This window comes from Grammomys surdaster, unplaced genomic scaffold (genome assembly GCF_004785775.1).
Source record: "Grammomys surdaster isolate TR1022 unplaced genomic scaffold, NIH_TR_1.0 255, whole genome shotgun sequence".
NCBI lineage: Eukaryota > Metazoa > Chordata > Mammalia > Rodentia > Muridae > Grammomys > Grammomys surdaster.
This window is the reverse complement of record NW_021604696.1, coordinates 6,605,233-6,630,550: the sequence shown is the minus strand read 5'-3', so window position 1 is coordinate 6,630,550 and position 25,318 is coordinate 6,605,233. Positions and strand designations below refer to the sequence as shown.

The 25,318-nt window shown below is 52.9% G+C and overlaps 2 protein-coding genes across 6 annotated transcripts; both read left to right on the top strand.

Annotated features, from left to right (window-relative positions):
* The first annotated feature begins 4,373 nt into the window (after nucleotides 1-4,373).
* Sema4c (semaphorin 4C) lies at nucleotides 4,374-13,667 on the top strand. 3 transcript variants are annotated; one of them, XM_028775411.1, is made up of 15 exons: nucleotides 4,374-4,456; nucleotides 6,423-6,568; nucleotides 8,129-8,277; nucleotides 8,623-8,685; nucleotides 8,815-8,913; nucleotides 9,061-9,157; nucleotides 9,287-9,403; nucleotides 9,498-9,649; nucleotides 9,734-9,909; nucleotides 10,209-10,353; nucleotides 10,457-10,679; nucleotides 10,771-10,880; nucleotides 11,814-11,974; nucleotides 12,065-12,135; nucleotides 12,272-13,667. In XM_028775411.1, the coding sequence occupies exons 2-15, from the start codon at nucleotides 6,460-6,462 to the stop codon at nucleotides 13,099-13,101; spliced, it is 2,502 nt and encodes an 833-aa protein (XP_028631244.1). In that variant the 5' UTR covers nucleotides 4,374-4,456; nucleotides 6,423-6,459; the 3' UTR covers nucleotides 13,102-13,667. The 3 variants fall into 3 exon arrangements, with proteins under 3 accessions (XP_028631244.1, XP_028631243.1, XP_028631245.1); XM_028775410.1 differs by having other exon boundaries at nucleotides 10,768-10,880; XM_028775412.1 differs by lacking the exons at nucleotides 4,374-4,456; nucleotides 6,423-6,568 and having other exon boundaries at nucleotides 8,213-8,284; nucleotides 10,768-10,880.
* Nucleotides 13,668-15,495: 1,828 nt separating this feature from the next.
* On the top strand, nucleotides 15,496-23,498 carry Ankrd39 (ankyrin repeat domain 39). 3 transcript variants are annotated; one of them, XM_028775496.1, is made up of 4 exons: nucleotides 15,496-15,620; nucleotides 19,733-19,836; nucleotides 20,681-20,884; nucleotides 23,093-23,498. In XM_028775496.1, the coding sequence occupies exons 1-4, from the start codon at nucleotides 15,521-15,523 to the stop codon at nucleotides 23,234-23,236; spliced, it is 552 nt and encodes a 183-aa protein (XP_028631329.1). In that variant the 5' UTR covers nucleotides 15,496-15,520; the 3' UTR covers nucleotides 23,237-23,498. The 3 variants fall into 3 exon arrangements, with proteins under 3 accessions (XP_028631329.1, XP_028631331.1, XP_028631330.1); XM_028775498.1 differs by having other exon boundaries at nucleotides 15,503-15,620; nucleotides 20,681-20,900; nucleotides 23,062-23,264; XM_028775497.1 differs by lacking the exon at nucleotides 15,496-15,620 and adding an exon at nucleotides 15,695-15,796 and having other exon boundaries at nucleotides 23,093-23,490.
* The last annotated feature ends 1,820 nt before the right edge of the window (nucleotides 23,499-25,318 follow it).

Below are 25,318 nucleotides of genomic sequence, written 5' to 3'. Positions count from 1 at the left end.
AGGGGTAAGAGCAATGTAGCTCAAGGCTCTGGGCTCGAGCAGCAAGAGCACTGTAGGAGGTGAAGAGTGGAGCCAGAGGAGGCCAGCCTGGCGAAGCTAGACTACTGCCACTATCCTGATCGTCCCCACCCTTGGGCTCCCCTACCTGCCCAGCTGTCTCCTCTGTCCTGGGCCCTCCCTGTTGGCCACTGTCTTTCCCACAGTGTGCCCTCTCTGTCCATCTTGAATAAGAGGTTCATTTATGCATATTAAAGTGTTGCTTCCAGCATCCGTGGTTCAGGAGAGTTCCTTCCACCCCCACCCTGAGGGCTCATGCCCAGCACCTAGTCTGAAGGGAGACTCACTTCTGCTTGAGCCAGCCGCTATTGGTGTCACCTCGGAGAGTCATGTGACTGGGGCCTAGGACCCACCTCCTGCACTTGAGGATTCAGTGTACCCAGGAGTAGTCCTACCAGTGACCAGAATTGCTGGTGCCTGGGCACTCTTGGATGAGGAACAGCTATCTGGACCCTGTCTGGATCTCCCTCACCCTGCTAGGGACACTATACAGAGAGGATGGTGGATCGGGGCTGTGATTTTGCTTAATTCAATTTAGTGCTGAGCTCTGAAGCCAACATCCTAGAGTTCGGAGTGGGGGATGGTCCAGAAGGCAGGCAGCTCTAGATCCTCTGTTTCCTTCCCTGCCTTGTCTCCAGACCAGTTTCCTGGGTCCTAATCTCTACTTGTGTTTCTCGATGTCCTTGATCTGAACCCTTAGAGGAGTAAGGGGGCTCCTTTGTACCTCCAGGAGCAGCACCCCTTCCCCCCCCCAACTTGACTCCTGTCTGCTTCTTAGCAGGTGAAAGTCCCGGGGAATGCCCATGGCTGTTGCATACAACCTTCTCTATTTAGATGTCCCCGGGTTGGGGACTGACCAGAAACTAGATAAATAACACACCCCAAAGCAACCCCACAAACCTTCCGAGGCCTCCCTGAGACACAGTACCCTGCTCTCTGGGTCCCCAGAAGGCCAGGAGCTAGAGGCATCTATTATTTAGAGGGCAAGGCATAGGCTCTGCACAGTACTTGGTACCACAGAGGACATCTTTTCTGTCTCAAAGCCTTTGCCAAATGAGAAGTGGAAGAAACCCTTCCGGAGCCAGGTGACTTGGATGCCCAGTGACGTGACTGACAGTTCTGGTTTCTCTTCCTGGACGCATCACACGCTCCTTTGGCATACCCTCACACCTTAGCAGCAGTAAGCAGGTCAGCCTCAGATCTCCACCGGAGGGCAGGGACTCTGGAGAGGCAGCCCTACTCACCCAGCCTCTGGGCACCCCTGCTTGACACTGCACACCCTGACAGTTAATCCTCAGTTACTGGATTTGCTCTGGAAACCTGGAAATCACCTTGAAATTTCCCTCTTTTGTTCTCATTGCCAAGGGCAGAGAGGGGGTAGAGAGGCCTGAGAGGCTAAACAGGGGAGTTTCCATTCTTGAAGCTGCCTTTACCTGGCTTTAAGAGAAAGGATCAAACTGTCCATCAATGTAAAACATCTGGAATCCTCCCTGGCTCCTAAAGCATACTTATCCCTGAGAGAGATACATCCAGGGACAAGAGGTGTTGGTGACAACTCAGTCCCTCCCAGAAGCCTGGCTGTAACTTGAGCAGCAGTATGCAATGTGAGGTCACTCAAGGGTGGACACTCTCCCCTGGGTCATGTAATTGCCCTGCTCTGGGACTCACTGAGAGCTGACCAGGTCTAAAACTTGGGATAATAGAAACCGAGCCTCTTCAAGGCCAAGAATTCTGGAACGAAGCTGGCCAGCTCACCGTTTGTCCTTCAGGTTTTTGACCCTAAGCCCTGGGGAAAAGGCAAGGGATATCCTGACAAAAGCCACTGGAAGAGGTATCCTGGGCCTCCTGGGGCCTCGATGACTGATGTTTTCCTGCTTCCTTTTGGTGATGCTGGAAGGGAGGGGCTGGGAAGGGAAAGGCTTCCCAGGTGGACAGCTTTGATAATTGTCCTTTTAGAGGAAGTCCTTTTCCTATGACCCAGTTCCCTGGGTCCCAGTGGTCAGAGAGCTCCTTGAAAGATGGCCGACCCTAATCTTTTCACTCAGCCACCAGTGGGGAGACAACTGCTGGATACCTTGGAAATGGTCCAGGTCTGAGCGGGCCTTGAATAGAGCTCCCAGGGTACACTCCCGTTCATTCTCCATCTTGCCACTTACCTCAGGAAGGGTAGTTGCTAAGAAGCACCATACTATTCATGCCCAGTATTGGGGTTCTGTAAGAGTCCGCTCTAGTGGGCCTGGAGGCACTTAGCATCTCTTCTTGTGTTTCCTTTATCTGGCCACAAGCACTTAAACTGTAGCTAAGGGGCAAGGTAGGGGAGTCCTTGTTCTGTCAGGCTTGAATAAGGATTAGTTGTGATGTCTTCCATAGCCTATACTAGGCAGCCCTAGAGGATATATATGCAACTTTTTTTTTCTGTGTTACTATTTTTTTTTCTTGATGGATGATCCAGGATCCTTATTTTTCTGCCTGCCATCCTTTTATTAAAAAGCATGAATCACAAGTAGTTATGAGAGGAAACTTTATCTGCTGCCCACCCACTAGTGGAGAAGACCTGTGGCAGTAAAGGGGCAGAGGTAGAGCGTGGGGTTGGAACCCTATCGTTGGGGAGCCTTGTGCCCAGAGGCTTACTGGCTCTGTTACTGGAATGGTCTCATTCCTCCATCCCTGGCTTAGAAGCCCCTGGCGCCTGCCATGAAGGTACAGAATACTGTTCCTGCCAGTGAAACTAAAACCTTCTGAAACTTTCCACTGGGGCCACCTTGGAGGTAGAGCCAGGGAGCTCAGATCACGACCAAGCAGCCGGCATTTCTGGGGGCAAGACTTACAGGTGAGAAGGAAGAACAGCAGGAAGTGGAGGTCAGCATTGTTGTGCTTGGTGACTGTTAGAAAGGTAGAACTGGGAACCAGAACACAACCGTTTTTTACTTTTTTAATTTTTTTTTTATTTTTGAGACAGTCTCACTAGTGCCCAGGATGGATGTGAACTCCTGGGCTCACAGTTTTCCCACCTCTGCCTTCCTAAGCAGGTGGGACCATAGACTGATTCCATCACTCCAGGATCTCATTCAAAAACTTCACCTTGCTGTTTGTGGCTCTGGCCAGCGAGGGAGAAGGGGCCCTTCTGTGTCCCAGTAAAGACCCAATTGTTACTGAAACCAAACTGGGCAGCCTCTCTCGGTTACCCCCATTGCTCTTCTGGTCTCCACTTTTCCCAGAACAAAAGCTGCTATTGGACTGACTTATACTCCAGATCTGCTTATGGGGTCTGAAGTGTTGTTTCCCCCTCCAGGACTGCCCCCTGGGGCTCAAAGTTATCTTAGAAACCTCCAGGCCTCCTTCCCTTCATCCCTGTCCTTTGATTCTGGCTAGGGGTGGTCTCCAGGTACCGCTGGGGCAGTTTCCCCGAGGTTCCTCAGTTCACCAGCCTACTGGAGAGGACCAGCTGGCTGGAAGGACTTCCCAGCACCGCCCAGGAGGCCAAAGCTACAAGTTACTTCTAGGAGCGCCTGTGGGCGGAGGCTGGCAGTTCTGAAAGTGGCGGAGCTTCTCGGCGTAGCTCCCTCGAGCCCCTTTCATCTGAACAGTGGGGCTCGTGCCTCTTGGTAATCAGCCTTCCAAGCCGCACCAGGAGTCATTTCCTGGGGGTAGGCTCTTCTGGAGCCTGGAAACTAGGAGACTTGGGCTCTCCTCTGCCAGTGAGCGGCTCTTTCCAGTCCAAGGATTAGGGACAAAAAGGAGGACGATTTTGGAGCCAAAAGACTGATAACAGTGGTTAGCCCCTGAGAGAACCTTCAGTTTCTTCTCTTGCTGCGCCACCCCCTTCGGAAACAAGTCCCAAAATGGTTTGCCAGCTTTCGTTCCTGTAACTGGAGCGTGGGGGAGCCCCTCAACCCTTCCAGAGAGCCCAGCCTGCCTCAGGGCTGGAAGACACACTTCGGGAACGCCAGGTGAGTGCAGTTCCCGGTGGCAACGCCTGGAGTCCCTCCCCGCTTTCCGATCCCCCTCCTCCCGGCGGCGTGGCGTAGACCTTGACTTCCGAGCTGCGAGAGTCGCAAAGGGTCCCCTAGCCTCAAGGGCCAGCAAGGCACCGGGTCGCAGCCCCCTCCTGGGCGGGCCTTCGCGTCCCGCCCCCGGCCACCCTCATCTCCTGACGTCAGGGGGTTGGGGGCGGAGAGCAGCGGCTGCAGCGGAGAAAGAACCGGCGCCCGGCGCGGTGGAGCGCCGAACCCGAGCTCAGGGGCGCCGAGAGCCGTGCGGGGACCGAGGGGCGGTGGCGCGGGACAGCCTTAGCGTGCTGGCGGGCGAGCGCAGTCTGGAGCGGCTCGGGGTCAGGGGAGGACGGTGGCCGGAGCCAAACGCGAGGGCGGCGCCCAGGGATTGGAGCTGCACGGAAGAGGTGAGTGAGGCCGGAGCGGTGGGGCTCCCGGGCCGCCGCTTTGTCCCCTTGCTTGGGTAGGGGCTGGCGCGCGCGCTAGGGGACAGTGTCTGGGGGTGCAGGGCGGGGCGACAGCGCAGACAGCTGTCCGATCTGGGTTCCTGTCGAGTCCGCTGCGGGCTGCCCAGCAGACGATCGCCATCAAGGCAAGCAGTGCCTGCAGCTCCATTGGCCGGAGCGGCGGGAGCCTGAGGGGGCGGACGGAGCTAGGGGCAGTGGGAGACCCTTGGGTTGTCCAGCGCGCGGTCCGAATCTTTGCCAGGCTTGTGAACTGCTCCGGTTCCCCCCACCTCGACGGAAAGTTAGGGGCGGGCTTGGACCGTAGCCGATGTTGTGGGATCGGATTTCCCTAGAGCGGCCCCCCGCCCTCCAGTTTTGCTCCGGAGGCGGGCTGGCACTGAGAACCAGCCCCCTTGCCAGAGCTCGGCCGCCCGGTCCCGCTCTGGAGCGCCGCGATCCACCACCCGGTGTGCAAGTGTGGGGCGCAAATCCTGGTCCAGCACCCCTCCATCCCCCCGGCTGTCCGTGTCCCTTGACTTGGGAAGAGCTGGGGGTTGTGTCACCACTACGCAAGCAGATTCTCGAAGCGCGCCACCGGGTTTTGACCCCAGCCTAGGGTAATGGGTAGAGAGGCAACCGAGGGTGTGTCGGGGGGACTGCCCCGGGGAAGGCAGCCCCAGCCCCCCGCCCTTCCCGCGCTGAGGTTCTGGGCCAACAGGGGGCGTCCGCAAGCTCGGCTTTGCCACGCTCCCAGCGCTGCCGCTTTGTTTGCATTCAAATCCCCGGAGCTGGGGGGAGGGGAGATCCCACAGTAGGGAGAACCGGACCGGGTCTTGGCTAGGAACCTTTGTTTTGGGGTGCAGTCCTCAGATTCAACATCTCTGTTCCCGGCCTCTAGCGTCTGGATTAGTGGAAATCAGTCCCGTTGGCCTAGTGCCTAGTGCCTAGTGCAGGGTCCCCGGGGTGCAATCCCGGAGTTCGTCAGAGCCAGGGAAGGGAGGGGGGAGGACGCAGCCCTTGACGACCATTCCTGGGCATCCCCTGTTGTCCAGGAGAACTCCGCTTCGGCCTCCCCAATCCATTTCACTTCCCTCCACGATCCCGCTCCCGCCGTGGCGGGGAGATCCCCAGAAGCCTGGAGCCGACTCATGGCCCGGCCGCCTCTCTGCGGGAGGGTCAGTGTCTGGTAGAAGGCTGTTGGAGAAACAGGACTGGCCCTGGTCATTTCCACGCCCATCCCACCCACTTCCTGCCTCCCTCTTGGGCAACAAAGGGGCCTCGGGAAGCTGGGCCCTTTTGGTTCTCGGCCCCACTCCTACTCCAGCCCTGCTGATGTGGAACCCGGTTTGGGCTCTGCCCGGCTATTGTCTGCGCTGGGGGAGGGGACAGGCTGGGGCCGGGAACTCTGCACGCTGCCTCCTTCACCAAGTCCCCCACTGGAGGTCTTTGCCCAACCGGCTGCCTGCGTCTGCTGAATAAGGGGTATATCTCCCCGAATTAGGTCTTGGGGCTGGCCCGAGTCCCACTGGTAGCCAGCACTGTATTTTTACGGTTATTGTAAGAAACTCTGAAACCTTTAAGGCCTGAAGGAGCAAAGGAGGAGGGAGTCCCGCATTTATCTTTTTCTACACAACTCCCTGTTGAAGAGGGAGTAGGGATGGTCTGGAGGCCACAGGCGGCTTTTTGATGACTGCCTACGCCTACTGCTTGCTGACTAAGTTCCTTTCCTTGCTCTTCTGGGAGACCCCCGGGGCTCTTGGGGGGCAGAGGCCAGTTGCAGGAGCTAGATCTGCTCCAAAAAAGGGAGTAGGGGGAGATCCAAGGGTTCCAGGGGAGGTTTGTTCCAGTGTGCGCCCTGTGCTGTCTGTCTCTTGGTGCGGGCTCCCTTCCGGTCTGTGATGCTGACCAGTTTCTTTTCCTTCAGCAGGGCTGCTGGACTGAAGTTTAGACCCTGGGTGTCTGCCATGGCCCCACACTGGGCTGTCTGGCTGCTGGCAGCAGGGCTGTGGGGCCTGGGCATGGGGGCTGAGATGTGGTGGAACCTTGTGCCCCGGAAGACAGTATCTTCTGGGGGTGAGTGCCTAAAGCATGGGAGACAGGGCCAAGGGGAGGCTGGGACAGACTGCTGGAGGAAGGGACGTGTGTGTGTGTGTGTGTGTGTGTGTGTGTGTGTGGGGAGGGGGGAGTGATGCTTGCTTGAAGGAAGGAGCAGCTGCTGAGGAATTACCCCCAAGCATGTACCTTTATACTGATAAGTGTGGCTGTGGCTTTCTAAGAAACTCCAGTGGCCCCAGGGACCCAGAACTGGTAGTGCGGGTCTAGAATCTGGGCTTTGCCCCCTTCTGACACTGGGATAACTTTGTGGGATCTCTTACCACCCCACCCCCACCTTCAACCAGACCCGGCTGTCCTGGTGTGCCAGGGAGGTAGTTTCTGAATCACCCTCCCTGTTCCTCACTTGAATTGTCACTCATGCTTGGAAGCCTAGAGAGAGAAACCTGAACCCCAGGGCAAGTGTAAACCTAACCCCATCTCCAGTCTTTCTAGCTGTCTGTCCCTAGAAGCCCCTTTAATTCACTCTAATGGTCTCCCCTGCTGCTCTAACACCGAAGCCTTCTGATGGCTCTGGGTGGGCGTATTTAAGCACTTGTGCTTCATGGAGGAGGAGACAGAGCGGACCAGATAGCTCTCCTTTGCTCGCGTGTGCGCACACAAATGCACGCGCGCACATACACACACACCTGTATGAAGAGGTGGTGATGTCAGGTGTTTTTATCATCTCTGTGCTCTTGGGATGTGGGATGAGCTCACCTCCGCTGCACTCAGCTGCTATTAAAGCCCCTCCCATGCGGACCCAGCTCTCGCTGGTCACTGCCTCCCAAGCCTGAAGCTGGCTTAAGTGTGGATGTTGTGGACAGGTGTGCAGGTACGTGGGCCTCTGACAGGTTACTGACTGTGTGTGTGATCATGTCCTCCATGTGCTGGATGGCAGCACAGCTTCCCCGAGTCGCTGGCTCCTTTCACCTCCCAGTCCTAACCTCTTCCTCCTTCTCCACACGCCACCTTGTCAGTCCCCTGCCCATCTGTGCGGGCGTCTCTGGAAGCCTGGATTGGCGCCTGCTGGAGTGAATGGCTTCTTAGACAAGGAGTGCTCACAACTGGGCTGTGCCTCCTGCTGCACTAGATCCGCCACCAGGGTCTGGCTGGACCCTACCGTGGTCAGCAAGTAACAGAGCAGGAAATGGCATCTGAGGAAGCTGGGATGGGAGGGGGGAAGTGTCCAGCTCTGTGCCTGAGGTACCGCTGACCCTGAGTGAGAGTCATCAGTCAGATGGCTTCCTCTGGCCGGAAGCTTTGGCTGAGATATCCTTCCTTCCCCATTACCAGCCCAGATTGCCTCCTCCCAGGCTGAAGAAGGGCTTTGGAAGCCTGGGTAGGATGGAGCTGTTGCGCCAAAGGCTATTCAGAAAAAGTCCTTTATGGCCCGTGGGGGTTTGGCTGTCGTCTGTGTGTGTGTGATGATGAGGCCCCAGGGATCCTTGGACAAAGGGAGATTGATGGACTCCTGGAACCCCAGGGAGGATGCCATCCACCCCTGCTCATCCCACCATGTTCTAATCCCTGTTTCTGCAGAGCTGGTCACAGTAGTGAGGCGGTTCTCCCAGACAGGCATCCAGGACTTCCTGACCCTGACCCTGACAGAACATTCTGGCCTTTTATATGTGGGGGCCCGAGAGGCGCTGTTTGCCTTCAGCGTAGAGGCTCTGGAGCTGCAAGGAGTGGTGAGAGGTGGGGCAGTGGGAGGCACACAGAGGGGAGAGGGAAAGGACTCAGGGGGTGTGGCCTGTGCAGGCTGTCCCTCAGCCCAGAGGTCTCCTGCTTTCTGTCAGTCAGGGTGGTTTGGGGCTTCTTCTATCAGAATGTGGACCAGGTTGGTTTCTGTCAGTTGGGGTGGTTTGGGGCTTCTATCAGAATGTGGACCAGGTTGGTTTCTGTCAGTTGGGGTGGTTTGGGGCTTCTATCAGAATGGGGACCAAGTATCACCCATGGTGTAGCTCGAGGGGTGTTTGTGGCACACATTTAGCATGTACCTGTGACTTTGCTGATATTACCTTGTCCATCCTCAGATCTCCTGGGAGGCTCCAGCTGAGAAGAAAATCGAGTGTACCCAGAAAGGGAAAAGCAACCAGGTGGGTGCTTACAGCACCTCCCCTACCAGGCCTTCATGGGATGCTGGCCCTCCTCTTTAGTCTGGATCCTGGTAACCGCCTATCTCCAGCTCTCAGGTCTCACTAACCTGTATTCCTTTCTCTCCGAAGACCGAATGCTTCAACTTCATCCGCTTCCTCCAGCCGTACAATGCGTCCCATCTGTACGCCTGTGGTACCTATGCTTTCCAGCCCAAGTGCACCTACATCGTGAGTGTGCCCCTCTCTCTGCATGTGCCCTTTTCCCACCTGTCCCTAACCCCTGTGACCTCCTTCCCTGGCCTCTTGGGCCATGGCATTTTCAGCCTGTATGGGGCCCCATATTAACACCAGCCTTCCATGTCTTCCTGCCCCCAGAACATGCTCACGTTTACCTTGGACCGTGCAGAATTTGAGGACGGGAAGGGCAAATGCCCATATGACCCAGCTAAGGGCCACACCGGACTCCTTGTGGGTGAGTGTTTGCCGCCAGCACAGATGGAGCAAATCTGGGACTCTGTCAGTCACACTCTGGATACTTGTCTTCAGAGTTCATCTCTACCTAAGTTTCCTAGCTTCTTTGACCGGCTGTTGTCTCCCATAGACGGTGAGCTGTATTCGGCCACACTCAACAACTTCCTGGGCACAGAGCCGGTTATCCTTCGCTACATGGGGCCCCACCACTCCATCAAGACAGAGTACCTGGCTTTTTGGCTGAATGGTGAGTCATGGAGTGGGATTGGGAAAGCCATGAGTTTGGAAGGGTCTTCAAGGGCCCTGGGACTCTGCCACTGACCCTCCTTGCTTTGTCCCAGAACCCCACTTTGTAGGCTCCGCCTTTGTCCCTGAGAGTGTGGGGAGCTTCACAGGAGACGATGACAAGATCTACTTCTTCTTCAGTGAGCGGGCAGTGGAGTATGACTGCTATTCCGAGCAGGTGGTGGCTCGTGTGGCGCGCGTCTGTAAGGTACCAAGTTCCGCAGTGGTGGGCAGTGGGAGCCCTGAAGGCCTGGCAGGGGCTGACCAGCCGTGTCTCCTTGCCATCTGCCAGGGCGACATGGGGGGAGCACGGACCCTGCAGAAGAAGTGGACCACGTTCTTGAAGGCTCGGTTGGTGTGTTCAGCCCCGGACTGGAAGGTCTACTTCAACCAGCTGCGGGCGGTGCACACCCTGCTGGGCGCCTCTTGGCACAACACCACCTTCTTCGGGGTTTTTCAAGCGCGATGGTAAGCGGCTGTGGGGTGGTTGGGGGTGGGGAGGAGCAGGTGGTCAGGTCAGGTAGGGATGGTGTGTGGGTGTGAGGGCCCACACACAGGTGTCTGGAGGAAGTCCAGTGGGTCAGTGCCTAGCAGCCAAGATGACTTTGCACCTGCTCTTTTTAAAACTGGGGGAAGGTGAGCAGAACGCTGCCTCGGGTGATACCTCAGAACTACCTCATGGTCATGACTGCTCCACCAAACCGTGTCCTTTCTACAGTGGGAGCAAATAGGCACCCGACCTGACTTCCAAGGTCTTTCCTTAACAGGGGTGATATGGACCTGTCAGCAGTCTGTGAGTACCAGTTGGAACAGATCCAGCAGGTGTTTGAGGGTCCCTACAAGGAGTACAGTGAGCAAGCCCAGAAGTGGGCCCGTTATACTGACCCAGTACCCAGCCCTCGGCCCGGTTCGGTGAGTTGTCCAGCATGGGGATGTGCTCCCGACATCAGCTCCAGGACCCGCTCGTTCACCAGCTGACTGACAGCCGTCCTCCCCACACCCCTCCCCGACACAGTGTATCAACAACTGGCACCGAGACAATGGCTACACCAGTTCTCTGGAGCTGCCCGACAACACCCTCAACTTCATCAAGAAGCACCCACTGATGGAGGACCCAGTGAAGCCTCGCTTGGGCCGCCCCCTGCTTGTGAAGAAGAACACTAACTTCACACACGTGGTGGCCGACAGGGTCCCAGGGCTTGATGGCGCCACCTATACAGTGCTGTTCATTGGTACAGGTAGGCGCTTCAGGTGTGCCCAAGGCTGGGAACCTGGGGAGGCTCCATGGCCCGATCCCTCATTTACATATCCTCACCCTGTCTCCAGGAGATGGTTGGCTGCTGAAAGCTGTGAGCCTGGGGCCCTGGATCCACATGATAGAGGAGTTGCAGGTGTTTGACCAGGAGCCAGTGGAAAGTCTGGTGCTGTCTCAGAGCAAGGTAGTAAGACGGGCCACACTAACTCCCTCAACGCTCTCTGGAGCACTGTCTGTCTCGCATCCAGTCTCTCTGCCTTCCATAGTTGGTGTCATGTGATTGGCTAGCTCAGAACCCCCTCACTTAGCTCTCACGAGTTCCCGGAAGTAAGAGACCTAAGGTGCCGGAACCTGTCCTCTGAAGGTCCTCATATAGAGCCAGTCCCTGTGGGGCCCCCATTCTCAGAGACTAGCCTTGGCAAATTCCCTCCTGTTTTCTTCAGGACCTTCCAAGTGGGGCTGGGTTTCTATCTGCCGTCCCTTCTCAGATGTTTTGGTACCCAAGCAACAGGGACATCCGTTTTTCTTTAGTCCCCAGTGAGTGTCTGAGCCAGGCCCTCTGTCTCCTGGCTCATTTACTTAAACTGTTCATTTTTTTTTTTTAACCTTTATGCAAAACCGACATATTCACAGAACTCTTTGGATTCTGATTTGCTTGCCCTTTGCCAGCTACTGTGACGCAAAATTGCTCCCAGAATGCTGAATAATAAGATAACAGCAAAGGAATTGTGGGACTGAACATACATAGATTGGCAGTCACCATTCAGACAGAGGGAACCCACCTTACATAGACACTGCTGTTACTGTGCTGGCTTCTGGGGCTGGGGGAAACTGAGTTTTCCGGACTGTGTGTGAGCGAGTGTGTGTACACCTCAGCCTCACGTGTCTGCCGTCCGTCCCTGTCTAATAAGGTCGTCTGTAAAGTGATTAGGATTTCGCTAGCTTGTTCTAAGCCCTCACCAGATTTGTTCTGCTGGCCTGGATTTTTCTTCTGCCTTCTCTTCCTTGGGGGAACCTGGTGTGTTTATGCTTTCTGAACAAGTCTCAGCCATTCCCCCACCCCACCCCCACCCCCCGGGAGTGGCATGGCTTACCCTCTGCCTTTTGTTTTCTGCAGAAGGTGCTCTTCGCTGGTTCCCGCTCTCAACTGGTTCAGCTGTCGCTGGCGGACTGCACAAAGTATCGCTTCTGTGTAGACTGTGTCCTTGCCAGGGACCCCTACTGTGCCTGGAATGTCAACACCAGCCGCTGTGTGGCCACCACCAGTGGTCACTCAGGGTGAGTCAGTAGTCTGTGAGTGCCAGGGCCAGGAGGGGAGGCAAAGGTGGTTGGAATTGGGCCACTGATGTCACCTCCCTTCCCTACCAGGTCCCTTCTGGTCCAACATGTGGCGAACTTGGACACTTCAAAGATGTGTCACCAATATGGCATTAAAAAAGGTGAGCTGTTTTTCTCTTGTTCCCTCATTTTGGGGATGGACCCCTGGATCACAGCCAGACTTAGTGTATCTCCTCTCACAGTGGGGCTGGGGTTCCTGTGTTAACACTTCGTTCTCTCTCCTTTCTGCCTCTGCAGCCAGACTTGTTCCCAAAAACATCACTGTTGTGTCAGGCACAGACCTGGTCCTACCCTGCCACCTCTCATCCAATTTGGCTCATGCCCACTGGACCTTCAAAGGCCGGGACCTGCCTGCAGAACAACCTGGCTCCTTCCTTTATGACACGGGACTCCAGGCGCTGGTGGTGATGGCCGCCCAGTCCCGCCACTCTGGGACCTATCATTGCTATTCAGAGGAGCAGGGGACAAGACTCGCTGCAGAAAGCTACCTAGTTGCTGTTGTGGCCGGCTCGTCGGTGACCCTGGAGGCGCGGGCTCCCTTGGAAAACCTGGGGCTCGTGTGGCTTGCTGTGGTGGCCCTGGGGGCTGTTTGCCTGGTGCTGCTGCTGTTGGTCCTCTCACTCCGCCGGCGGCTTCGAGAAGAGCTAGAGAAGGGTGCCAAGGCAGCTGAGAGGACACTGGTGTACCCCCTGGAACTGCCCAAGGAGCCAGCCAGTCCCCCCTTCCGTCCTGGCCCGGAAACCGATGAGAAACTTTGGGATCCTGTCGGGTACTACTATTCCGATGGCTCTCTCAAGATTGTGCCTGGTCACGCCCGGTGCCAGCCTGGGGGTGGGCCCCCTTCCCCACCTTCTGGCATACCTGGCCAGCCCCTGCCTTCTCCAACTCGGCTCCACCTGGGAGGTGGTCGGAACTCAAATGCCAATGGTTATGTGCGCTTACAGTTGGGTGGAGAGGACCGAGGAGGATCTGGTCATCCGCTGCCTGAGCTCGCTGATGAATTACGACGGAAACTACAGCAGCGCCAGCCACTGCCCGACTCCAACCCAGAGGAGTCGTCAGTATGAGGGGACCCCCCCACCTCATTGGCGGGGGGGTCTCACAGGAGGTGCACTCTTAACTTTTGCACAGGCACCAGCTACCTCAGGGACATGGCAGGGGCATTTGCTCTGCCTGGGACAGACACTGCCCAGCATCTGCCCAGCCATGAGGACCTGCTCAGCATGGGCACTGCCACTTGGTGTGGCTCACCAGGGCATCAGCCTCACAGGAGACACACCCTCCTCTGTGAATTTCAGACATGCGGGACCCCAGCAGCCAAATCTTTACGAGGAAGAGGCTTCAAGATGTGGGTGTATTTGTGCATATATGTGTTGGTGTGTATTTGATGGTGTGTGTGTGTGTGTGTATGTGTGTGTGTGTGAGAGAGAGAGAGAGAGAGAGAGAACCTTTCTGTCTCTGTCAAGTCTTCCCTTGGCCTGGGGTCCTCCTGGTTGAGTCTTTGGAGCTATGAAGGGGAAGGGGGTCACAGCACTTTGCTCCTCCTCCTACCCCCAGCTGTCCCAAGCATGGGACGGTGATGTACATATGGGGGATGGGATGGACAGGGTGTTGTACCCCTTTTGGGGGAGTGCGGGACTCGGGGGTGGGCCTAGCCCTGCTCCCAGGGCTGTGAATGTTTTCAGGGCGGGGGTTGGGGGTGGAGATGGACCCTCCTGCTTCAGGGGGAAGGGTGGGCAGGGCCTCCCACCTGCCCTCGGGTTTGGGGGTATTTTATATTTGTGCTCTTCTGACAGGGCTGGGAAGGGTTGTTGGGGGGAGGGAAGGGAGAAGGTGGCCTGTGGATACTGGCCTATCCTCGCCCAGCTCTGGGAAAAGGGCTAACAGTGTAACTTATTGTGTCCCCACATATTTATTTGTTGTAAATATTTGAGTATTTTTATATTGACAAATAAAATGGAGAAAATGAAACTTAACCCTGCCACACAGATATTTTGACTCAAAGCCACTTACTGACCTAAGAGGGAATCATCCTTTGGCCTGGGTCATCATGGTCTAAATGCCTGTCCGTGCCCCATCTCTGCAGGGGCCAGCTGAGACGAGAGTGTTTTCCCACAGTGGTGCTTATGGCACTGGGAATCAGACCAGGGCTACATCCCTTTGGGAGCTGGACTTGGCCTGGTGCCTCAGAGAAACAAGGCAGCATTCGGGGAAGAGGAGGAGAAGGGGCTTGTCTTCCCAGAACTCTAGGGAGGGTGAGCAGGGAGTGAGGGGATGAAGGAGAGCCCTCCTAGAAGCTTCTCAAGGTGGTGTGGACAGTGTTTTTATAAAGATGGAGGACAAGCTCAGTGGAGGGGGGTGGGGGGCAGTACTTGTAACTTTTTACTCTAAGAATGCTACTCTCAAAAGACTTATCTATGTAGGGATAGTCCCCTACTGCCACCCAGTCAGTTTCAAGCCCTTGTCTTAGTGAGGGAGTGGTGTAGGCCCAGATGTTCCTGGGAAAAACAACAGGCCCAGCCTGGATTCATTTTTGAGTGCCCTTGATGAGAGTTGCCTGGCAATCGAATTTCAAAAAGAAAAATAAGGAGAAGGGGGGAAAAAGACGTTTTAAGGTTTTGTGTTGTGTTAACCTCTATGCTGTTGTTGGCTGCAATTTGGACACACCTGGTTTAGATCAATCTAACCGGTGCATAGGAACAGAGACCACGACAGTGAGCACGTCCCCCTCCCCCTCGGCTGCTCCTATCCCACCCTCATACACTTGGATGCCCCTTGAGCAGGCTGCTGTCTCGGTTTCCCTGAGTGTAGGTCAGAAGACTGGAAAATACTTGAGTGTGTTCCCAATTAGCTCAGTTGTCAGCCCAGTGGGTGTTGGCAACCAGCGCCCACTGAGAGGGCGGAGGGTTAAGCACAGGGGTGGCCCGCTCGGTCTTTGCCCTCAGGCCACTTGCTTCCCACTGGATTGCTAAAGAACGAGGGTCCTAGTGTTAGTAGCTTTCTAGCGGTCACTGCTCTGTCCATGGATGGCCTACGGCTCAGGTGATGCTCGGAAGATGAGACGAGGGGCTCTGGGCCGCATTCAGAGTCCTTGTGCCCTGGAGGGCCCGCGAGGCCTCGATTCTGGCGAGTGCGACATAAACACTACCAGACAGGCCAAGCTGCTTGGTCCCCACACCCTACAAGGCGCGGCTGCATGAACCGTCCCGCCTCCTCCCGGGGTGCGCAGCGGATCCCCGCGCCTTCGCTCCTCCTTGTGCTTAGTTAGCCTCGGGCGCCCTCCGGTGGTAGCAAAGCAGCAAGGCTCAGTTTAGCCAGTCATACCTCGCCACTCTCATTGGTTGCTAAGCTAAGGTCTAAATGCAGGATTGGTTGACCTGTGCGGGGAGGCGGGACTCGAAGGTCAACTACGGACGTCGAGTGGTCAGCCTGGAACGAAGGGGTGGGCATTTCGTAGGAGCGCTTGGCTGCAGCCCCGCAGCCGGGATGGCGGCGCCGCGACCGTGCGCGGATGGCTCCTGCTGTTCGCACCCCGGTGCGGTGCCCGGGGTACAGCAGACGCTGGAGGAGATGGACTTCGAGAGGGGTGAGAGGGGTGAGGCGGCCGCGTGGCCGGCGGCGGGCAATCCCCAGCCCCATCTCCGGGAACGTGGACTGAAGGAGGCCTCGAACCGAGTTTGGAGCTTCCGGGCCTGGTGCAGGAAAGCTGGCTTCAAAGCATGGCAGGAAGCCCCTCGGCCACCCCGTCTCGAGTGCGGACGGGTAAATTGAGGCATTGGTTTCTGAACTGGGTCTGGAGACCAACCCAGCTAGGAGACAGCCTGCTCAGGTGACAGAGGAGCTAGGGAAAGAATCTGCAGTTGGTGGTTTGTATCCACCGGGGAGGTGGATCTCGCTGATCTCGCGTATGAGTGTACATATTTTAGCTATGACAGTGATCTCGAAAGAGATGACTGCATCTTTACCTGTGGAGCGCAGGGGTGTAAGTGTTTTGTCCGAGATTATACAGAGAATTTGCTGTTAGCAGTGGTCCCTCTTCTCTGTGCCTGGTTGCCGACTATGTTATCCCTAGGGTCAGGTAGCTTGTGCAGTTACAGCAAGGTTGTCATCAGTGTAGGGTTGATGATACGGAAGTCTGTGCAGCAGTCACACTTGACGGTTACCATAGGAATGATTTCCTAGCCGGTGCCGGTTCCTCTGTACCTCTGCTACTGCCATCTTTGGGCTAGGGACATAATAGGACTCCCCGCTTCCTCTCATGCCCTCTTGGCAGTGTTTTCTCTGCTCTGCCTTTGGAAAATACCGAACGAGATGATTACATTTATGCATTTTTAAATTTAAAGATTATTTATGTGCATTTTCCCCCCATATGTGTGTCCGTATACTACACGTGCCTGGAGCTCATAGAGGCCAGAAAAGGGCACCAGAGTCCCCGGAATTGCTGTTACTGATGGTCATGATCAGGGAGCTGAGAACTAAGCCGGGTCCTCTGCCCAGCAGCTAGAGCTCTTGACGGCTGAGCCATCTCTCCAGCACCTCCTATTGCTTTTAATTCCCCAAGTCAAGCTGTCTGGTGTGTGTGTGTGTTTCTGTACCTGTACCTCATTATGGTCTCACCCTTGAAGCTGTCTCCTTTACGTTTCTAAAATATGCAAGATATCATGTTTTGTTTGCTAGCCAGCTTCAGGCTGACTGAAGCTTTTCCACCAGCATTCAGTTCTATGACATCTATTCAGAGACCCCTTCCTTATGCCTTAGAGAGTCCTCAACCTGGGGACAGTTATGCCCAGTTTAGATCTAGAGACATTTTTTGTGTGTCACAGGTATCCTGAAAAGCACAGGCCGGCTCCCCACAACAGAAGATGGTTTGGCTCAAAATGTCAGCCTTGCCTCTGTTGAGAAAGAAACCTTGTCATATTCAAAGCCCCTCCCTTCCACTCTGGTTACTTTGTTACATTAATGCTTTGCTCTCTTTGTAGCAGTTTGGAATGAGTCAAAGGCTGAGACAGGAAGGTCACAAGTTCAAGGCCAGACAGGACAGCTATATAGTGAGACACTTTGTCTCGAAATAGTTTGTGTTATCACCTGATACAATTTTGTTGGCTTATTCTTTTATTATTTATTTTCCACATGTGATAAAGATACCTATTATGTGGACTTTTTTTTTTCCCTGTAAAGCATGTTTTCTTTTGTTTTTTATTTTTATTTTTTGTGGGGGAGGGGTTCAAGACAGGGTTTCTCTGTGTAGTCCTGGCTGTCCTGGAACTCACTCTGTATACCAAGGTGGCTTCGAACTCAGAAATCCGCCTGCCTCTGCCTCCTAAATGCTGGGATTAAAGGTGTACGCCACCACTGCCCGGCTTTAAGTTTTTAATTCATCTGTTTTGGTGACTTTCATTGTGTCTATATGTGTGTCTATGTTTTGTTTTGTTGGTCCATCCCTCCCTAACCCCAACCACAGGGTCTTACTATATAGCTCTGGCTGTCCTGGAACTCATTTTGTAGACCAGGCTGGCCTCAAACTCACAGAGAGCCATCTGCCTCTGCTTCCCTGGTGCTGGAATTAAAGGTGTGAACCGTCACCGCCTGGCCCTAGCAACTACCATCTCTTTGATTACAGATAGATAGATAGATAGATAGATAGATAGATAGATAGATAGATAGATAGATCACACATGTAAAAACAGTATATTTATATATATAATTATATATAGACATATGTTTAGCATATGTAATTGTGCCTGCATGTATGCATTATGTATATGATGCCAGGTCAGAAGAGGAGATTGGATCCCCTGAAGCTGGAGTTACAGAGAGTTGTGAGCCACCTTATGGGTGCTAGGAATCAAACCCAGGTCCTCTAGAAGAGCAACAGTTCCCGAACCTATCTCTAGCTCTGGCCATTGTTGTTGTTTTGTTTTTTTTGGGACGGAGTCTCACTGTGTAGCTCTGGCTGTCCCTGAACACACAGAGATCTGCTGGCCTCTGTCTCCCAAATGCTGACATTACAGGCGTGTGCCACCATGCCTGCATTATGATTATCTTTATTTCTGTATAATTCTTTCTTTTTTATTATTATTATTATTATTGGTTTTTCGAGACAGGGTTTCTCTGTGTAGCCCTGGCTGTCCTGGAACTCACTCTGTAGACCAGGCTAGCCTCGAACTCTCGAACTCAGAAATCCGCCTGCCTCTGCCTCCCAAGTGCTGGGATTAAAGGCGTGCGCCACCACTGCCGGGCCTGTTATCTGTATAATTCTTATCTCGTCAACCAGTATCTTTCTCATTTGTGGGAGAAGAGCAGACCCTGAAGGAATATGTGTTGCTGACACGAACAGGACATGTTAAGGACCAGAGCCTCAGACTTATGGGGAAATGGCGCGCGCACACACACACACACACACACACCCCAGGGGTCGAAGGTCAGAGGGACTGTAAATCCTTCCTCTGGTCCACGTACAGATGTTGATAGTGTGTAGAAAATTTCCACCATTTCTCCCCCTGAATGTTTTTGACCTGAAGATAGCTCCCCTGCAGAGACCACTCCTATTGGGATTAGCTACCCCACCTTCTTGTTCAGCTGTATATAATAATCCACCTTCTTGTTCAGCTGTATATAATATTCCACCTTCTTGTTCAGCTGTATATAATAACCCACCTCCCTCTTGAGCTGTATTTGCATAACCCTGCCTTCTTGTTCATCTGTATATAACCCCGCATCCTGTTCAGCTGTATGTAACAACCCTTTCTCTTTGATACAATAACCTTGGTTATCTGGTCAGCTGTAGCTAATAACCATGCTGAGCTTCTGGGGTGCTCATTTCCTTCAGAGTTCACCAGTCCCAGCTTCTCTGTGTGTCTTGGCTTCCCTCCTGTCCTAGAAAGGTCGAGCTCCTGAGCCATGCAATGACACAGCACCGGTTCCATTTAGCGTACCTGTCTGTGATTCCTTTCAGAAGTTTGTTGGTCCATGTTCTCTCCCATGTTTCCTTATCTCTTTTGCCTGTCACTTGATGCTGCACTGTGGTTAAATCCTAAGCTACTAGTTAATTCTCTCGCCCACTGGGTTTGTGGCATTGGTCGACCTATTCGTGATCATTTCATTTCAATATTTGTACTCAGTGTGTGATTAGAACATGTGTGGTGTCAGAGCATGAGTTCTGATGTCAGAGGGCACTTGCTAGAGTCAGTTTCTCCCTTCCACTGTGTAGGTGGAATGGACTGAACTTGGTTAGTCAAGCTTGATAGTAGGTACTTTACCAGCTGAGCCACTGTTCCTTGATCAGCTGTTTGTTTTGAGGCAGGGTTTCTTTGTGCAGCCATGGCTGTCCTGGAATTCACCGTGTAGATAAACCAGGCTGGCCTCAAACTCAGAGATCCACCTGCCTCTGCCTCCTGAGTGCTGGAATTCAAGGTGTGCACTGCCACTCTGCCACCAGCACTACCAGCAGCAGCAGCAGGTCGCCTTTCTATGATAGATCCAGATTATAACAGTCTTAGCATGGGATTCTGGCTTGCTTCTTGGGGGGTAATATAGATATCCCCAGTTTTAACTTACAGATGTAAGTTAAATTTCCTTAAACTGAAGTTGAAACATCAGTCAAAAGGTAGAAGAAATACTTTTAAAAAAATAAATAAATAAGGAAAAGAACAATCTCATCGTGCAGCACTGCTCAGTGCTTTCATTGCCTTTCTGCAGGAATCTGGTCGGCTGCCCTGAATGGAGACCTGAGCCGAGTGAAGTATTTCATCCAGAAAGCCACAGACCCTAGCCAGCCGGACTCTGCTGGCTACACTGCACTGGTGAGCTCTGGGAAGAGGCCTTAACTCTGGGCTGCTGCTCTTTCCTCTTTATTTCCAGCAAAGCCCTCCTGTCTCTGTCTGTCTGTCTGTCTGTCTGTGTGAGTTCTGGGTATAGAATATAGAACTTAGGCCATCAGAGTTGGTGGTAAGTACTTTCTTTTTTTTTTTTTTTTTTTTTTTGGTTTTTCGAGACAGGGTTTCTCTGTATAGCCCTGGCTGTCCTGGAACTCACTCTGTAGACCAGGCTGGCCTTGAACTCAGAAATCCGCCTGCCTCTGCCTCCGGAGTCCTGGGATTAAAGGCGTGTGCCACCACTGCCCGGCCCTAAGTACTTTCACCAAATGAGTCATCTCACTCGTTCACGTTTTTTTTGTTGTTGTTTTGTAGTTGTTTCATGTTTGCTTGTTTGTTTGTTTGTAAGGGTTCACTATGTGGCCCAGGCTGTCCTTGAAGTCACTCGAGTTTCTCCCTCCTGAGTACTGAGAATCTGTAATAACATATGCTACCTCGCCCAGCTTTAAAGTTTGTTGTTTTCTCTCTTGAAATAGACTCTCACAAAACCCAGATTAGCCTTGAACTTGCTGGGTATAAAAAGTGCCTGCCTCCTCTCAAGTGTTGGGATTCCAGACACAGGCCTGTGCCACCATGACTGATAAGCACCCCCTACCTACACCGTATCCTTAGCCAGCCTTCCCTTTCAACTTTGGCCACATCCTGAGCAGCTGGGTGTTTTAAGTAGTGGAAGGGCACAGTGTTTCCCACACTGCCCCCTGGCTCTCAGCATCCCAGTGCCTCGCCACCTGCCAGGACTCTGCCATCTGACTTCAGTCTCTGACCCTTGCAGCACTACGCTAGCCGCAACGGGCACTATGCCGTTTGCCAGTTTCTGCTAGAAAGCGGAGCAAAGTGTGACGCCCAGACTCACGGGGGCGCCACGGCTTTGCACCGGGCCAGCTACTGTGGGCATACGGAAATCGCAAGGCTGCTGCTTTCCCATGGGTCCAACCCCCGGCTGGTTGACGATGACGGCATGACCAGTCTACATAAGGTATGTCACTGCCTCCTTCAGACCGTCTTCTCCTTAATCTTAGTCTTTTATTCTTGTACTTTTCTTGTTGCCTTGCCCTGACCAAAAAAAAATAAATAAAACCTGGGACCTCAGCTCGTGAGGTTAAAGGTCTCTAGAAATCCCCTCACACCTGTAGGAGTGTCTCGTAGGTGATTCTTAATCCCACCAAGTTGATAGCCAAGGTGAACCATCCCAGTGGGCGTTGTAGAAAACAGAAAAATGGACACAAGGAAAGGCCGCCTCAATGCTCACCTGACACCTCAGCAGGAAAACGGGTCTCCTGTCATTCTTCTCCACATAGGAAGTACTTCCCTCCCTCAGTGACGAGCTGTGAACCTTCCCTGAGGAATCAGCTTTTGAAGCCAGTACTGCTTTGCCTCTCTCTGCCACCCACTTTTGAGAGTCCGGGTCATAGACAGGGTCATCATTTTGGGGGGCTCAGTATTCTATGCCCTGTCTCCAGCTTCTGCTTTACCAATTGTTCCCTCTCTCTCTGTCCATCCATCCATCCGTCTGTCTGTCTGTGTCTAAGTTCTGGGGTTGCGCTTTCCCATTGAGCTCTATGTCCAGTCCCCATATGCATCTTAGAGATTTGATTTGTGCATTTGCATATAGAGTCCCTCCTTGCCCCAGCTCTGATTTTCTACCCGTGCCTGGCTTTAAAGGAGTTCTCACTGCCAAGCCGCGGTGGCCACACGCCTCTAATCCCAGCCCTCAGGAGGCAGGTCTCTAAGTTTGAGGCCAGCCTGGTCTATACAGAGAAACCCTATCTTGGGGTGAGGAGGAGGGGTCCCATCAAACCCTACCCTCCATGGGGTTCCCCAAGTCCAAGGAGATGGCTATCTTACCAAGTGGGTTCAGCTCCTGCTGGCTTCCTGTTGTGAGTTCCCAACCTTGACTCCTGTTTTCAGACTCTTGTCTTTTTATCCCCTGCACTCACTGTGTGTCACAAACTATCCTTTGAATGGCTGCCTCCCCCACCACTACCCCTGCTCCCCTTTTTTAAGACAAATTCTCCCTCCATCCCTCCCCTTCTCCCCCTCCCAACAGAGTTCTGCCTTGTCTGACTTGCCTTCACAGTGAGCCAACAACAGCTCTGAAATAAAGCCTGTCCTGCCCAAGTTGCATTTGGTCACAATGTTTCATCACAGCAGTAGAAATCTAAGACACCTGTTCATCTTAAGATTGTTTGAGCTCCGTGTCTCACCAGAAGCAGCAGCTGGGACTCCCTTGTGTTTAATGTATAGCCTTAGCACATGCCGTGGGCACTTACTGAACTTGTACTGAGTGGCCAGCTGCCGGTTGGGTTCTATTAGATCCTTGCGAGGTATAGAAGCTCGAGTCTTTTTTAAAGTAATACGTATTTGGCAGCAGGGTTTCTCTGAGTAGTCCTGGCTGTCCTGGAACTCACTCTGTAGACCAGGCTAGTCTCGAACTCTGGAACTCAGAAATCCGCCTGCCTCTGCCTCCCAAGTGCTGGGATTAAAGGCGTGCGCCACCACCGCCCGGCAGCTCGAGTCTTTTTTAAAGAAATACTTACTTGTCAGGATGCGACAGTGACACACGCCTTTAATCCCAGCACTGCAGAGGCAGATGGATCTGAGTTTGAGGCCAGACTGGTCTACAGAGTGAGTTCTAAGACAGCCAGAGCTACACAAAGAATCCCTGTCTCAAAACAAACAAACAAACAAACAAACAAACAGAAAGACATAGACATGAGCAACATAGTGAGACCTTGTCGCAAAAGATTAAAAACGGGGATCCAGTATAGCCCAGTTGGGGTGCTTGCCGTACACACACAAATACCCAAACATGGCTGCTTACACCTGTAATTCCAACACTTGAAAAGCAGAGGCAGGTAGGAAGACTGCCAATTTCAAGGCCAGTCTGGTCCACAGAGAGTTCTAGAATTGCAGAAATCAAACCACAGGGGATGCTGAGTAGCTGCCTAGACAGCCCCAGTGCTTCACAAACCTGTGGATAAGACACGGGACTTTGGTGGCCATTGGAAGTCTGCTTAGACATCCGGGGACATTCTCAGAGCAAGCAAGTTCCAGAAAGGGAAATAAGTTCAGGGCCCAGCTCGGGTTGGCCTTTTGATTAACCTCAAAATCTCTCTCTCTCTCTCTCTCTCTCTCTCTCTCTCTCTCTTTCTTCCCCCTCTCCCCTCCTCCTCCCCCCCCCCAGGCTGCGGAGAAGGGTCACGAGGACATTTGCTCCCTCCTGTTACAACACAGCCCCTCCCTGAAGGCTGTCCGGGATCACAAAGCACGCCTAGCATGTGACCTCCTGCCCTGTAACAGTGGCCTGCGGGACCTGCTGGCCAGCTGAGGCCCCACCTCCTGTCTCTGGCTGCCCTTGAAGGGTACACAGATTAGCTCTCCACACCCCTGCCTTGCTCAGCATCATGCTGCTGGGACCAGGGCCAGAATGCCCAGAAGAGCCCCCGCCTGGCTAGTGTGGCAGCCGGTAGGGAGGCTTGGGGGGGCTGAAGGCTTGTGAACCTGGACAGGTGGTCGTATAAGTGGTCCATGTTAGAGACACATATCCATCTGGAAGAAAATAAAGCTTATATCTTGATGTTATCCACGGACAAAGATGAATTTCAGAATACAGCGTTCTAAAGATAAAAACACAAAACTCTGAAGTATCAGAAGAAAACACTGAGTGTGTAACAAATGCTGTTTTCTGGCTGAATGAGCTTGGTGCAGGGTTCTTTTAAACCCTCAGCACCCCTGTCAGTGAGATGAAAAGGATTGTCTGAGGAAGTCTGCGGACTAAGCAGCAGGGGAGAGCACCCACTGCTCGGCCTGGCCTAGTAGTGCAGGCCTGAAATACCAGCCGCTCATGAGGCTGCAGCCTACCTAGGCTGCAAAGGAGTTCAATGCTAGCCTGGGAAACATCAAGGCTAGCCTGAGCAACAGGTAAAAAGTGGGGACATAGCTCAGTGGTGGAATGTCTGCCTGACATGCAAAAGCCCTGCGTTCCATCCCTAATACAGTGGGGAAAACAGTACCTGGTTCCCAAAGTCTAACAAACGCTGGCCTTTGTTCCTGATGTTCAGTCTGACCTGTATGAAGTGTAACTGTGCCAGGTGTGGCTGCACACACCTTTAATCCCAGTGCCTGAGGCAGGAGTATCTCTCTTTGAGCTCCAGGCCAACCAGAGCTACAGAGAACATGTCTCCAAAACTCTGCTTTCCTGTTTGTCTTGTGTTGATTACTAGTGAGGCTGTACACCTGCCTTTGACCTGCCCATCTCTGCCCATTCAAAATGGTTTTGTTCTTGCTATGTAGCTAAGGCTCCGACTTGGAGCCCTCCTCTGGCCTCAACTTCCTGAGTGTTGAGATTATAGTTTTGCATCACCACGTCCAGCTTGCTATGTTTTTATCAACTCACAAGAACTTTATTTTACGAATATTGATCCTTACTTAGTTCTGGGTGTGTTTGTATATATAGAGAAACATATATAATGTACATATTATCTAATGTATACTTAGTTCTGGGTGTGTTTGTATATATAAACATATATAATGTACATATTATCTAATGTATACTAAAATTTTCTTTCATGCCATGACTTGCTTTAAGTAGGCTGGCTTCTGGTCACGGAAACTGCTACACACACTATAGATGTCAATTTAGCAATACCTATTTAAATGCCGCGCTAATGATTGACTTCTCCGTAGCAACCTAGGCAGATTTGTCCTTGATTACAAAGGTGTCTACTTACAGACTCATTTACAAACTCTGCAAGAGAGCACAAGGCCCTGGCTTCCCCAGCACTGAGGGTGGGAGATGTGTTGAACTATATTGAATATTTAAAAAAAAGAGCATCAGGCATGGCCACTAACGTAATCCCAGCACTCGGGAGCTTAGGCAGAATTACGAGTTACAGGCTAGTCTGAGCAAGAGTGTGAGACTGTGTGTTCACAGAGAGGGGAGGGACAGGGAGAAGGACTGACATACTGAAAGAAAACAAACTGACCTGCTCCCTGGTCGTGGGGTCAAGTGCCACCTATACCAATGTTGGTGGCGGTCTGGGAAGAGTGCCAAGCTACGCCACAGCATGACACACTTCAAATAACAAGAGGCACAAGAGGAAAGGTCAGGAAGATGTGTTTTCCCCCTAGCCACTGAAGCAAGAATAATCACACAGGTCCTTAGATTTATTTTAAAAATAGTTATTACTATTTAATTTAGAGATAATACCAGTTACCTTTGTATGGGACAAACTAGCATTTTCTTAAAAAATTTTTTTTTTGTTGTTGGATACAGAGTGGTCCAAATAAACTAACTTTCTTTCTTTTTTCCCTCCCCCCACCCCCCCCCCGCCCACGGGGAGGGGGGGGGGGGGGGGGGGGCGAGGGGGGGGATTTAAAAAATCTGTGTGTGATTTATTTAAAAAAAAAA

Coding starts and splice junctions, on each gene's coding strand:
- Sema4c (XM_028775410.1), top strand. CDS start 6,460: ATGGCCCCACACTGGGCTGTCTGGCTGCTGGCAGCAGGGCTGTGGGGC. Junction 9,158..9,286: donor CCACACCGGACTCCTTGTGG/GTGAGTGTTTGC, acceptor TGTCTCCCATAG/ACGGTGAGCTGTATTCGGCC. Junction 12,136..12,271: donor CCAATATGGCATTAAAAAAG/GTGAGCTGTTTT, acceptor CTGCCTCTGCAG/CCAGACTTGTTCCCAAAAAC.
- Ankrd39 (XM_028775496.1), top strand. CDS start 15,521: ATGGCGGCGCCGCGACCGTGCGCGGATGGCTCCTGCTGTTCGCACCCC. Junction 19,837..20,680: donor CTGCTGGCTACACTGCACTG/GTGAGCTCTGGG, acceptor TGACCCTTGCAG/CACTACGCTAGCCGCAACGG. Junction 20,885..23,092: donor GCATGACCAGTCTACATAAG/GTATGTCACTGC, acceptor CCCCCCCCCCAG/GCTGCGGAGAAGGGTCACGA.